Source organism: Hydra viridissima, unplaced genomic scaffold (assembly GCF_058129835.1).
Source record: "Hydra viridissima isolate aposymbiotic clone 2 unplaced genomic scaffold, HvirCarnegie_v1 scaffold_14, whole genome shotgun sequence".
Classification (NCBI taxonomy): domain Eukaryota; kingdom Metazoa; phylum Cnidaria; class Hydrozoa; order Anthoathecata; family Hydridae; genus Hydra; species Hydra viridissima.
The window spans coordinates 4,984,174-4,997,714 of NW_028324313.1; the positions used below are offsets into that span (position 1 = coordinate 4,984,174).

The window sequence follows — 13,541 nt, forward strand, 5'->3', positions numbered from 1 at the left end:
TATTAAAAAAAAATACAAAATTTAAGTGGGTCAAAAAACATAATGATGCTTTCAATATGCTTAAACATGAATTATCAAGTGAATCGGTTTTGGCTTTTTATGATCCGCACAAAGAAGTACAGTTAACTACTGATGCAAGTAATCATGCTATAGGAGGAATACTCTTACAAAAAGAAGGTATTGGAATCAAACCAATCTGCTACATAAGTAGGTCACTGACAGCAGCTGAGTTAAAATATAGCATTACAGAAAAGGAAGCTCTTGCGTTGGTATGGGCAATTGAAAAATTACATTTGTATGGAAAAAACTTTAAGGTCGTAGTGGACCACAAACCGCTCAAGTTTATTTTTTCATCCAGTTCTAAAATAAATGCACGCATTGCAAGATGGCAAATCAAATTGCAGGCATATGATTTTGACATAATATATAAGAAGGGAGAAGAGAACATTGCAGACTTTATATCCAGAAACTGTATCCCAAATGAGGTACCCAATGAGTCAGATGAAAATGAAGTGGCGGCTTATGTAAACTTTTTAGTGACAAAAATGGCACCCAAATCAATATCAATTGAAGATATAAAAATGGAGACAGCAAGAGACATCAGTTTAGTTGCAGTAAAGAATGCATTAGTGTCTGGTAAATGGCATGACAACCCAATTGGAACCATATCGTAGATTTCAAAATGAGTTAACTGATCATGAGGGGATTATATTAAGAGAAACAAGAATTGTCTTACCAAAGTCTCTTCAAAAAAGAGCTTTACAAATTGCACATGAAGGACATTTAAGTGTTGAAAAATGCAAAGGATTATTGCGTCAAAAAGTGTATTGGATCACTATGAATAGTGATATTGAATCACATATTGAAAAATGTCTTGGATGTCAGGCCAACTCATGCATGCCAGGTCCTGAACCAATTAAAATGTCAATTCTACCAGAACATGTTTGGGATGAATTAGCGATGGATTTATTTGGACCATTACCATCAGGAGAGTATTTATTTGTTATAGAAGATATATATTCCAGATACCCATTTGTTGACATAATGAAAATCACAACAGTGCCAAGTATCATAAATAAATTAGAAAGACTGTTTTCTATATTTGGTTATCCTAACAAAATAAGAAGTGACAATGGTCCACCATTTCAAAGTGAGGCTTTAAAATTGTATTTTGAAAATGCTGATATAAAGCATATTAAAATAACACCGTGATACCCGCAAGCAAACGGTATAGTAGAAAGATTCATGCAAGTAATAGCGAAAACAATAAAAACAACTCACTTTATGGGCAGAAACTGGAGAGAGGAACTTCAATGTATGCTTCGAAATTATAGATGTACTCCTCATGCTGTAACCGGAAAACCACCAGCCACATTGTTATTCAATAGAAACATCAAAAATAAATTTCCTTCAATAATAGTTGAGAAATCACCATACGATAAAGAAGTGAGAGAGAGTCAAAATAAAAAGTATGCAAAAGTAAAAAAATACTTTGATGAGAAACACAACGCAAAGGAGAGATATGATGTTAAAGTAGGAGACCAGGTTCTCGTAAAACGTCATGAACGTGGAGGAAAACTAGATTCAAAATATCTAAACAAGAAATACATAGTTAAAGAAAGAAGGCAAAGTTTAGTTATTGTAGTAGACGAAGAAGGAAACGAGTTGGCGCGTAACATACAATTTATAAAAAAGATTTTAAAACCTGATGAGTTTATACAAAAGGAAGTACAAGTTAATGATATTGAAAGAACAAAAGCTGATAGAAAATCGTATCCCAAGCGAAATCATAGACCTGTGAAACTTTATCATTAAGTATCAAGATCTACTAATCTGATAAGAAAAGTCTTTCCCAAACAGGGGGAACTGTTGAGAATGATAACTACGTAATTATGTAATACAAATTACGTAAGTGCGTTCATATGGAACGCATTATAAAAACGTGCATAAAAATAGGAAATGGAGACATTAAAAGAGATTAGAATTCGCGTTATATTAAAAGTGGTATAAAAATATCTTTATTGACTTATCTTAAAATAATATATATAATCAAACATATACAAGGGTTATATGCTTAAGCGGATCACAACAGTTCTCTGACCCAAAACATATGCTTTCTTTTCTTTACGCTTTTTTTGCGTCTTAAAGTTAAAAGTTTAAGAAAAGGTCGATAATTTAGAGTGAGATTTTTTTTTATGAAGGCCATTTTTTGTTTTTTTACACTGTTTTTTTTTTAAAGATTTTTGCGCTAATTCAATGCCATGGAAACAGCGTTGCACAACAATTTACCGCACAACAAATCAAACGAACTTTGTTCGATTTTTATTCAACATTTCTACAACTATTGGAAACCAAGCTTTAGCTAAAGTCCTTAAATTCTCAATTTTCCCCTAATTTTTGTAAAGTTTTTAGATTTTCAATTTTGCCTAAATGATGCAGATGAGTTGTGGCATAGTGATCAACTGAAACAGAGATTTCGCCGGAACCGGAACAAAACCGGTAATAGATTATAAATATACCTAACCGGAACCGAAAATAAACCCTAACCCAATGATATATTATATATACTAGATATCTAACTTGCGGGATTTTATTGGACAAAAAGTGAAGCCGCTTTTTTTGTTTACAAATTGAATCCGCCATTTGTAATAAGGGCAAAAACTATATCCGACGTGCGAAATAAAAGTTAAAAATGAACGTTTTTGCCCGAATTAGAAATGGCTCCCACGGCTTCACATTTCGGATCGAAGTTAGACATCTAGTATATATAATATATCATTGCCCTAACCTGTGTCACGTTAAATAAGTAGCCCGTTAAAAAAGTACACAGATAGCTCTGCGCATGCGATAAGCATGCGCAGATATGGTGTTAAGTTTCCGTTAGGTAGGTGAAATCTATCGTTAAATAAGTAGCCTTGTTCCGTTAAGTAAATATTCTAAGTTACTTAAATTTCTAATTTACAAGTCAAAAATTTAATTTGAAAAATGCCTGTTCATAACTATTCTGTTTAAGATGTTAAACAATATCTCTCTGATGTAAGGATGAAATATTACAAATCAGAGCGTAAATCTTTTAAAGTATGCAAAAAAATCCAAACTCTGTGGTATGTAAACATTACATTATATTTTGTTGAATAAATAATAATTATTATTGAATTAAATCTAAATTTTTACATACTTTAGATGGTAAATTGTATTACGTATAAAGCCTTATTTATCAGAAAAACAAGCATTGTCCAACCAATTGATTTTAAAAGAGCATGATTATTGTCCTAAAATGACTAAATAATTAATTGAAAAAGATGATTTAAAAATAATTTTAAAAAAATCCAGCAAGAGAAAGCATCCAACTTCTCTAACTGACGAAAGTATATCTAAATCCAAAAGATTAGTTTGTCCTGCAATTTTTGTAGATAATTTTTATTCAACATTGTCAGCGCAGTCAGTCAAGCTGTGCATAGATGTTTTAAAACATCCATCTTGTTGGCTTGATGATACTTTAATTGATATTGCACAAAGCTTTCTTTCGCACCAGTTTCCTGAAGTAGGTGGATTTTAAAGTTCTTGGATTTTTAATTCAAAAAACTTTGATGGTTAAACTATTTCTGGAAAGTTTGTTCAGATACTTAATGTTAGAAATTCGCATTGGGTTCTAATAAGTAGTTTAACATTTGAAAATGGTTCTAATTCTGTTCAGTATTATGATTCACTGTTTTCTAGATTTAATAAAAGCACTGTTCCATTACTGGTACACAGAGTTGCACGATCGTTGTTAATAAATGAATGTATTTCTTCTTTGAATGTGGAGGTCATAAGATGTCAAAAGCAAGACAATGGAAATGATTGTGGGCTTTATGCTGTTGCAAATGCTACTGGTTTATGCAATGGTTTTGATTCAAGTTTAATTATCTGGGACAAAAATAGTATGAGGTCTCATTTCCTGCAGTGTATTGAGAGAAAAAAAAAATGGAGATGTTTCCTTACATTTCTTTAACATATGGTAAAAGAAGTATGCTCATTATCATTTCAATGTGATAATTTCTGTCACTGTACAATAAAATAATATTGATGTAGTGTCTCTTTAGATTATAAAATAGTAAAAATATTTGAGTGTATATTTACATTATACTGACCTAATCATGTGATAATAGCAGTTTTCAGTTATTTATTTTGTTTTAGTAAGTGAGTTAGTTATTTTACAAACTTTGTGTAATAATAATTTTTTGAAAAACCTTAATAAAAGTTAGATATTTGATTTATTAAATTTTGTTTTGTGAGCATAATGACTTGAAATCTTTTTGTTAAATACATAAAAATATTTTCTTTACAAAAACTTGTTTTAAACAAAAACTTATTTTAAGTGTCTTTGATTGATTCGGTTTTAAATTAGAGTTATAAGTAGTAGAGATCCAACAAGTAGAGTTACAAGTAGTAGTTATAAGTTAGAGTTAGAATTAAAGTTACAAGTAGTAAATATGAAACTAGACTAGAGTTTACTCAATTTTATATTAGAGTTTATTGTAGAGTTTTTAAAATTAGATTTATTATGATAATTTAATTGTTTAAAAAAAAAATTGTTACTGTATTTTAAATTCTAGTTGTATCATGACTCTAACTATTAAGTAAAAGTTATAATTAATAAATATAAATTATAAATATAAAAAAGTTAAAAATAGTTTTCTAATATTATTTTTCTTATATTTCACTTTAGATTGCCTGATTACATTTCAGGTTACAAGTACTTTTTTAAATTCAAACATAATTGTCTTTTTTGTTTGTTTCATCTGTCAATTTATTATAATTATCTAGTAAATAAGTCTAATTATAATAAGAATGAAAACTTTCTTCTTTTTTTTTTTTTTTTTTTTTTTTAGTTTTAGGTACAACAACTTAAGCTCTTATGGCTAAGAGTAATTAAAGAAAAAGATTCCATCGCTTATGTCAAAAGTATATTTGATAGGTAAACCTCGATCCCTGGTGTTTATTTGAGAAGGCAAACAACCGACAATCTAGGAGAGGTATATTAATATGGACACAATAAATTTACATTCAACTTTGTATAATAACAATACAAAGTTGAATGTAAATTTATTTTGGAAAATAAATTTTTAACAATTTAATGTTATCATGTCTTTTTTTTACATTTCTTATTTTGTTTTCACATAATTGTAATCTTCTACATGTTTTAATCACTTACACATTATCCCATGTAAGCGTGTTTGGACGGTTTAATTTGGATAATGCTGGTTTTTAATTGTAACTTTATGGAAGGTTTAAGATCATATTTAGATCAAAACCTAGAACTCGTTAAATTTCAAACCATTAACTCGTTTTCCAGATCAGAAATAGATTCCTAGGTTTATTAAGTGTAATAGACTTTAAACTTTTTACACTTATATGAAAATTTTCATCAGCAGAAAATTTATAGATTAAGCTGCTTTTTTTAAATTTTTTTTTTAATTAAAATGACTCTTAGAAATACTATTACATTAAGAGATAATACTACTTATCCAGGAGGCACCGTGGGGGGTGCGCGCCAGATATCACAATATAAACATGTTGTAACATTTGTATCACAATCTGTAAACATAAGACACAATACAATATAAGATCGTTAATCAAGGGCAGTGCGGCGCTCCTAATTTAGGAATTTTCATTTACCATATTGTTATGTTAAATATGTTTGCAAATATTAAGTTCTTATAAGATTATTTTTAAAGTCATACTTTTTAATAAGGATTTTATAAAACTTTAACTTGATCTTAACTTAATTTAAAATTACGTTTGGTGTTAAAAATATTGTCTTGATTGCTCATTTTGTCTACTTTTTTAACGGGATACTTATTTAACGCTAGACGATAATTGAATCAGTGTTTTTTAAAAGGGCTGATTTGACATTTTTTTTGAAATTCACTTTTTGTGTGTTTTGTGTCCTTCTTTGATGGCTTCATCAGTTTATGTTAAAAATGTGTTTAAATTTTATCTTCTTACACAAATAAAGCCACCTGAAAGTTTTCGATTTTTTTAAAAAAGGCAAGTTTGCTTCAAATACGCCCTTTTTAAAAAAATCACTCTCCAGCTGATTCGTATTTTTAGCCGCAAAACACGGAAAATGTAAGCAGTTTCAATTTCGAAATATTTGATTTTTTTTAAAAGGGCCAAATTTTCGAAATTTCATACATTAATTGTTAACAAATGAAATGTTATAACAATTATCAAAGTGTGCTAAGATGTTACTCTTGCATATATTTTTTAAAAATGTATTACACAAATTCTGTATATTTAATATTAAAAGATATAAAGAGTTTTTTTTAGTTTTCTCAAAAACGGGTTTTGAGCAAACCAGCCCTTTTAAAAAACACTGATTCAATTCGTCTGACTTTTTTTTCCCGTGAACTTTGGGAAGTCAGACCAGAAAACTTTGGTTATTTAAAAAATGAATAATGGCAAAATATAATTACGTTTCGCAGGTTTAAGGACGGGGGTAATAAACTTTTTAAAAACAGTTATTAAAAATCAACTATTTTCAACCAATTATCAACCATTTTGCCTAATTTAAATATACGTTGAATATATTTTGTAAACCCGTACTTTGTACTTTCAAATTAATGTTTTTTCTGATTGCAGATTCATAAAAATAATTATTATTTCATCTCTTTCTTTTCTTACTCGTAAGTAGTGGCCAAGTTCAGTCAGATTAAATTCAAGTTTAATTTGTTAAATTCAAACATTTTGTTTTGCCTTTTATATAATCACAAGTTTTGGTGTACTCTTCTATTGCAACATGGTATCCAGTTTTTAACAAATGGAGGATAAGTTAATTGATTTTCAATGCAAAGATCACGATGATTCAATGCTTAAAAAAACAAACATTTTACCATTACCAAAAAAAAGGTCAAATCTTCTGAGGTTTCCTTACCTCTTAGTGTACTAAATGTGTGCATTTTATGTCTTTATAATATCACACAAAAGTATTCATCCTATGATGATGGTTCTATGAAAATTAATCTATGGGACAATAAGGGAAAAATAACAGAGGCTGGCCTAAATATAGAAAAATTCATAAATGAAAAGTTAATTTATTCAAATGACTATAATTGTATTTGTAAAACATGCTATACAAATGTAAAAAGAACATTAGAAAAAATACAAAAAAATATAAATGCCATTGCAAGAGGTCGTGAAATTCTTAAAGAAAACTCACAAAGAATATTGACATCTACACCAACAGCAGAAGACATGGATAGTAGAATATTTTCTAACAAAGAAATGGAGCTTGATGAAGGTAGTTTAGAGGTAGTTTTTATTTTTATTTTGTATTATTATATTTATCATCATTAAAATGTATATGAAAAAATTAAAGGGTGGCAAACATATTTTTGGCTTTTTGTCATATTTTTTAAATTTGAGATAATTACATTTCTTTAACATAAGTAAATTTAAGTTGCTATATTCAGTAATTAATTTACCACCAGGCACTTCTATGTTGAGGAAATTTTGGAAATCATAACAGTTTTTCTCTATTTACCTTTTTCTATTTATCTATGTTCTCATAATTAAACAAATTTATATTGAGTAAATAGGAATAAGTAATTGTTTTAGAAAGAAGCAATTGAGAAAGTTTTTATTAATGAAATATCAATTGGAGTAACTAATTAGACTGATTAGTTAAATCAGTTACTGATTAGTTAAACTGATTAGTCAGATCAGTTAGACCTAATTGTTTGTTTTTTTAATCTTAAAAATATGTAAAATTTTTTGTTTTGATTCTATTAAAGGTTTAATGATTGCATACATTGACTCTAAATTTGTTAAAAAATCAATATCAGAAGTTTTTCTCACTTTTAAATGTTTACAAAATTATTAAAACAAGTCCTTAAGGGTAATCTAATAATCTTCCACAGTAGTTATTATTATTTTTTTTAATTTAGATTTTGTTAACTAATTAACTTAAGGGTAATCTAATAAGGGTAATCTAATAACTTAAGGGTAATCTAATAATCTTCCACAGTAGTTATTATTATTTTTTTTTTTAATTTAGATTTTGTTAACTAATAAATCAAGTTCAAAAGTTAACACATTTAATGTTCTTCTAAATAGAAAAAGAGTCATTAAATCTGCCATTGAAGGAAATGCTGTTCTGATTTTTAAAGCATTAAAAGAGCTTGATCCAGTGGCATTTAATGTTTCTATAATTAATTATATCAACACTAATGTTTCTTTTGAAGTAGACACTTTATGTAAAAACCCATCTTCACCATTTAAATTACCTGATATTAATAATGCTTATAAAGTTTCGTATCAAATCCAATATAATGAGTTATGTGAGAAAGCTCCTTTTTTAAAAGAAATGGCAATTTCATGTGCAAGAAGCTCAAGATCTATCAAAAGAAACACAAGAAAAACTTTTAAGACCTGTATACCTGCAATTACAAATGCTATTAGTTATTTACTAATGTGTCATAATCAACAAATGAATGCTAATGCTATTGTTAATTCATTAGTTCTTCAAGGAGGAAAAGTTAACAAAATGACTTTTAATCGACTTCAAACCTTTAATATTTGCCTATCACATACATCAGTCTTGAAAAAACACATGGTGTTGGGGGAAAATTGTTATCTTCCAATTCATAAGTTAGCTTGTGATCTAGAATACAGTGCAACAAGTTTAGTATCAAAAATATCTTTTGCTTTAAATCAAGAATGTGAGGATATTCCAATTGAGTTGACTCACAATATACTTGATTCTAGCCTTACACATTCATCTTCAAATATGAATGACAGTTTTTTTGAAGGCTGTGCAGCTAATTCAATAATAAACTTTGTAGATTCTGACTGTTCACTTGCTTCAGAATGTGTTCCGGTACTTTTGTAAATTTATTTTTATCTTAACAGAATTTTGTTTTATATTTTTTTGTTAAAATTTGTTTCTTAACTAATAAAAATTTGTTAGTTAACTAATACTATTGATGGATAACTAATTTTGTTATTTGGGTTATAGTAACACCACTTGGTTGGCTAGAATTAAAACTTAGCAGTAGGCCCCCTCTCCATAAAATGAGTCATTGTTGATTAGGGTATCTAGAAATAAACAATAATGTAATAGAAAGGGTTCCATTAACCATGCACAATAACCATGCATGCAGCTGTACATATTACAGTCAAATTTTTTGTTTTAAATAGGTAAGGTCTATATTGTGTGGTGAAAAATTTGGCTGAAAAATTTCATATTAAACTTAATCAAAATTGAACAAGCAAACATGGTTGCAGTTTTAAACAATTAAACAATTGTTTTCCAACTGTGTGACTACAAGGAGGAAAAAATGATCGCAGATAATGCATCAAAGCTTAAAGGTACTAATATTTTTATTAATGAAGATTATTTAAAACTGCTATGAAAACTCTAAAAGGGTCATTCTCTTAAGTGAAATTTCATCAACAAAATGGTTTTTATGCTCTAGTTATGTATAACAAACTAATTGTCCTTGAATTCTAACAAAAAAATTCTAATAGCATGCAAAGTTTAATGTCTCTATACTAATAACTCCGTAATGTATTTATAGTTAAATACTTATTTATTCTCATATATATAAACTCTGATTATTAAGGAGAACATTCAAGGAATTGTACATGCATCAGCTGAGGCCACCAAATTTAGAAGCTTGGCTACTTAATGGCACTCTAATAAAGGTTTGTGCTCTTTAAAGCAATGACATTAATGCAAAGGCTTTAAGAGTTTGTTTCTTTTTGTAAACAGTTATATCTTTCTCAAATTTAGTAGGCTCTAAGAGAATCCAGTTAACCTTTTGTACTAAAACTTTGTCAGTTTCCTGTTGATTAGCATATTCAATGATCATAGATAAGAATCAAGGTAAAATGTTTATCTTAAAACATGTTCAAGAACAAGATTATTTTTTAGTTTGCTTAAATAAACATTTAACAAATTGTATGGTAGGTGGAAAATGTTATATAACTTTTTTATTTAGATCAGAGTGTAAAAACATCAAAACAAAGAAGATTTACCATTATGAAGATTTGTATTCAAAATGTTCATAATGGTAGTTTTTCATGCTAAAAAGAGCTAATGAGTAAGATGTTTTTTTAAATGTTATTCTTAATCTTTTTTTAATCTCATTTATAATTGTTTCATCTTTTATTTTATCTAGTTATGTTAAGAGCTTATGTTACAAAGTTTGTTTTTGTTAAAAGACTTCAATGATATAAAAATTTCAATCTATGTTGTGTGTACTTTTTATTAAATTCTCTTTTTTTACATCAACCATTATTTTGTTTTAGTTGCTACTGTCAAAATATGGTTTTAATTTAGTAAATTTCAGTATTTGAAACCTTACATAATTAATCATTAGCTAACAGACAGTGAAATTTAATTCAATACAAAAAGGCATGAGCACCTTTATTTTCTGGTAACATTTTAAAACAGGTTTTAACCATTTATTTAACTTTTTTTACCCTTCTTTAGAGGTATTATACTATTTCTTTGATGCCCTACTATATGATACTTAACTATTAAAAAAAAAGTAATTTGATTGTAGTACATACAGGTGCATGTTATGGTTATTATGTATGGTTAATGGGACCCTTTTTATTATGTTATGTATTTCTTGATACCCTAATCAACAATGACCCATTTTATGGGGGGGCTACTGATTATCATTGAGCATAACTTCTTAGCGCTTGAGCAACATGCAGTTTATGCGCAAACAATGCGCTTAATAGATTGAATACTTCTCAGCATATTGTTGTTACATAAACTGTTGTTATAAAAATGAAATTTTTCTGTTTATATGTTATATATATTTATATATTTAGCATATATCTATAGAGAGAGACTTAGTTACATATATTTATATAGTATTTGTAAAATATTTTATATAAAGTATAGCATTAATATAGATATCAGTGGTTAAAATACTAACTTGTTTCCATTGTTTTCTTTACATAGCACATAATACTAATGTTTTAAAGCAATAGAGTTGCTAGTCTCTGACCAGCTTTTAATCTGATGCTAACAACTCGCTGTCTTTGCCACATCAGTAATACAAGTTTTTGTAATTTTATGTTTTAAATTATTTATCAGCATTTCACTGTAAAAGCACAAGTTCTAAAGAGCTACTTTGTACATTGTTTTTAAAATTTCTTTAAGCTGAACCAGTATTTTAATCTAAATGTAATATATATAATTTTGTCACAGCAAAAGTTAATAAAAAGTTATTTTAATATTTAAAAAGTTTTTTATTTAATATTTTAATGTATGTTTTATAAATTTAGATATTGCTGGAAAGATCATGTGATGCTAATAAAGCATTGTTTAACGAGTTATCATACAGTATACATGTCAGGAAGCTAAAAGCTAATCGACATTAATTGTCTATTAATTTTCTGTTCCTTGACATGTCATTTTGGAATTCGGAATGGAAGTTGTGATCATTAACTACTTCAAAACGATTACAATTGTGTTTAAATCTGATTCGGTTTGACTATTCAAGACAACAAAATCATGCTAAATTTTAATGATTATTGGGTAATTATGAACTCTTTACAAATTTGCTAATTTTTCTTATTTGATTACTTCTCCATAATAAATTTAATGTACTATTGTTACTTAATTTTAATAAGTTCTTTCAATTGAGGAGCCCATCTGCAAAACGTGAAACTATGAATAAAAGTTTTTTAAAGTTCCATTTCCACATTAATTCAATTGGAGTTATTTCCATTTCCACATTACATATATTGAAATCTATTAGACCTATTAAAAGACTCTTAGTCCTAAAAAATAGATAGAGAAAATATCAATTTCAGTTGGTGCGCAACTATATGAAAGTCAGTTTTTCTTTAGTTTCTCAAAGTCAATTTACTCGGATTTGAGGGGTTTTGCAAATGGGCTCCTAATCTAGTATTACCATATTTTTTTACCTAATTTAGTATTACCATATGCGTTAGCATATTAACAAGTTCATTTTACAATACTTTAGGCGATTGGAAGCCTCCGTATTTGCTAGTTCGAGATTAAACCTGAGGTGAGTTAAATGTTCCTTTCTTACTCACCAAGAATAAAAACAAAAAAGGTTGATTTTTCTCACTCAACTGGTAGTTCAAAGTCAAGCCTATTTCTTGCGGGCAATACTCGATTAGTATTTATGTTAACCGACCCTTTTTTTTTTTTTTTTTTTTATTGCCGATTCATTTTATAGACGCAATGCAGATAGAGCAAGCTTGATTCTTTTACTTTCCTTAGTCAATGAGTTGTTGAAAAGTGAGACTACTGGCAAAGATTTTAATATTGTTTTTAGTTAAAACCATATTAATTTTAATTATGATTATATTGTTTTTAGTTGAATTTGAATTTCCAGGACAGGATTAAGAGCTTGTAACTTACAGAAGCTATAAAAGTTATACAGTGGTTTTCATAAATTTAGACGCACTCATTTTTTTTTACATATATGTAAAAAAATGCTTAAAATAAAAATAAAATAAAAATGCTACCGCTTTTTTTGATATATAAATTAGTAGAGGAAGTGAAACTCTATTATAAAGTACCTTAATTTTTTTTACAGGATGTTTATTACTCATTTTATTCAAATTAACACAAAAAAGTTAATTGATAAGCTTGATTTTATTTTATTCATAAATTTAGACGCACAATCAAAAAAGTCTTATACCTTGTTAGTTGATAGTTAATTAGTAGTTTTTTTCCCATATTTCTCATTAATAGGCCTAAATTAATTGGTTTTGTCAAAAAACCTTATATAAATATAACTTACCTGGAATTAGTTAATCATTATTTAATAAATAAACAAAAGTTTTTTTACAGGATGTTTATTACTCATTTTATTCAAATTAACACAAAAAGGTTAATTGATAAGCTTGATTTTATTTTATTCATAAATTTAGACGCACAATCAAAAAAGTCTTATACCTTGTTAGTTGATAGTTAATTAGTAGTTTTTTCCCCATATTTCTCATTAATAGGCCTAAATTAATTGGTTTTGTCAAAAAACCTTATATAAATATAACTTACCTGGAATTAGTTAATCATTATTTAATAAATAAACAAAAGTTAATTTAGTTTTGCACTAAAAAGAGGCGAAAAATGGGCAAAAGACGTATCACTCAATCTGAAAGATGGCAAATTATTGCTCACATCAAAGAAGGAACCAAATGTTATGGAGAAATCGCCAGGTTAATTGGAGTCTCTGAGAAATGCGTTCGAACAACGAAGCAAAACTTTCTTCAGACTGGTGGTGCCAGCGAGAAAACGAGGCCAGGTAGACCCTTGTCAACCACCAGAAAGCACGATAGTGCCCTTTTTAGAGCTGTCAGACCTAATCCAAGAATTAGTTACAAAGAATTGAACACAGAAGAAACCGCTCTTGCGTCCATTTAATGAACAAAGGAGACTAAAATGGTGTCGTGAAAGAAGGTATTGGACAATAGAATAATGGAAAAACATTACGTGGAGTAATGAGAGTAACTTTGAGCTGATCAATTGCAAATCTAACATAACAGTCAAAAGAATGGCT

General features: G+C 28.1%; 1 protein-coding gene and 1 pseudogene across 2 annotated transcripts; both read left to right on the plus strand.

Annotated features, from left to right (window-relative positions):
- Positions 1 to 1,959: 1,959 nt before the first annotated feature.
- On the plus strand, positions 1,960 to 5,028 carry LOC149878977 (uncharacterized; annotated as a pseudogene).
- Positions 5,029 to 6,310: 1,282 nt separating this feature from the next.
- On the plus strand, positions 6,311 to 10,645 carry LOC149878978 (uncharacterized). 2 transcript variants are annotated; one of them, XM_090072339.1, is made up of 2 exons: positions 6,311 to 9,871; positions 9,987 to 10,645. In XM_090072339.1, the coding sequence occupies exon 1, from the start codon at positions 8,351 to 8,353 to the stop codon at positions 8,873 to 8,875; it is 525 nt and encodes a 174-aa protein (XP_089928465.1). In that variant the 5' UTR covers positions 6,311 to 8,350; the 3' UTR covers positions 8,876 to 9,871; positions 9,987 to 10,645. The 2 variants fall into 2 exon arrangements, with proteins under 2 accessions (XP_089928465.1, XP_089928464.1); XM_090072338.1 differs by having other exon boundaries at positions 6,311 to 9,354; positions 9,609 to 10,645.
- Positions 10,646 to 13,541: the final 2,896 nt, after the last annotated feature.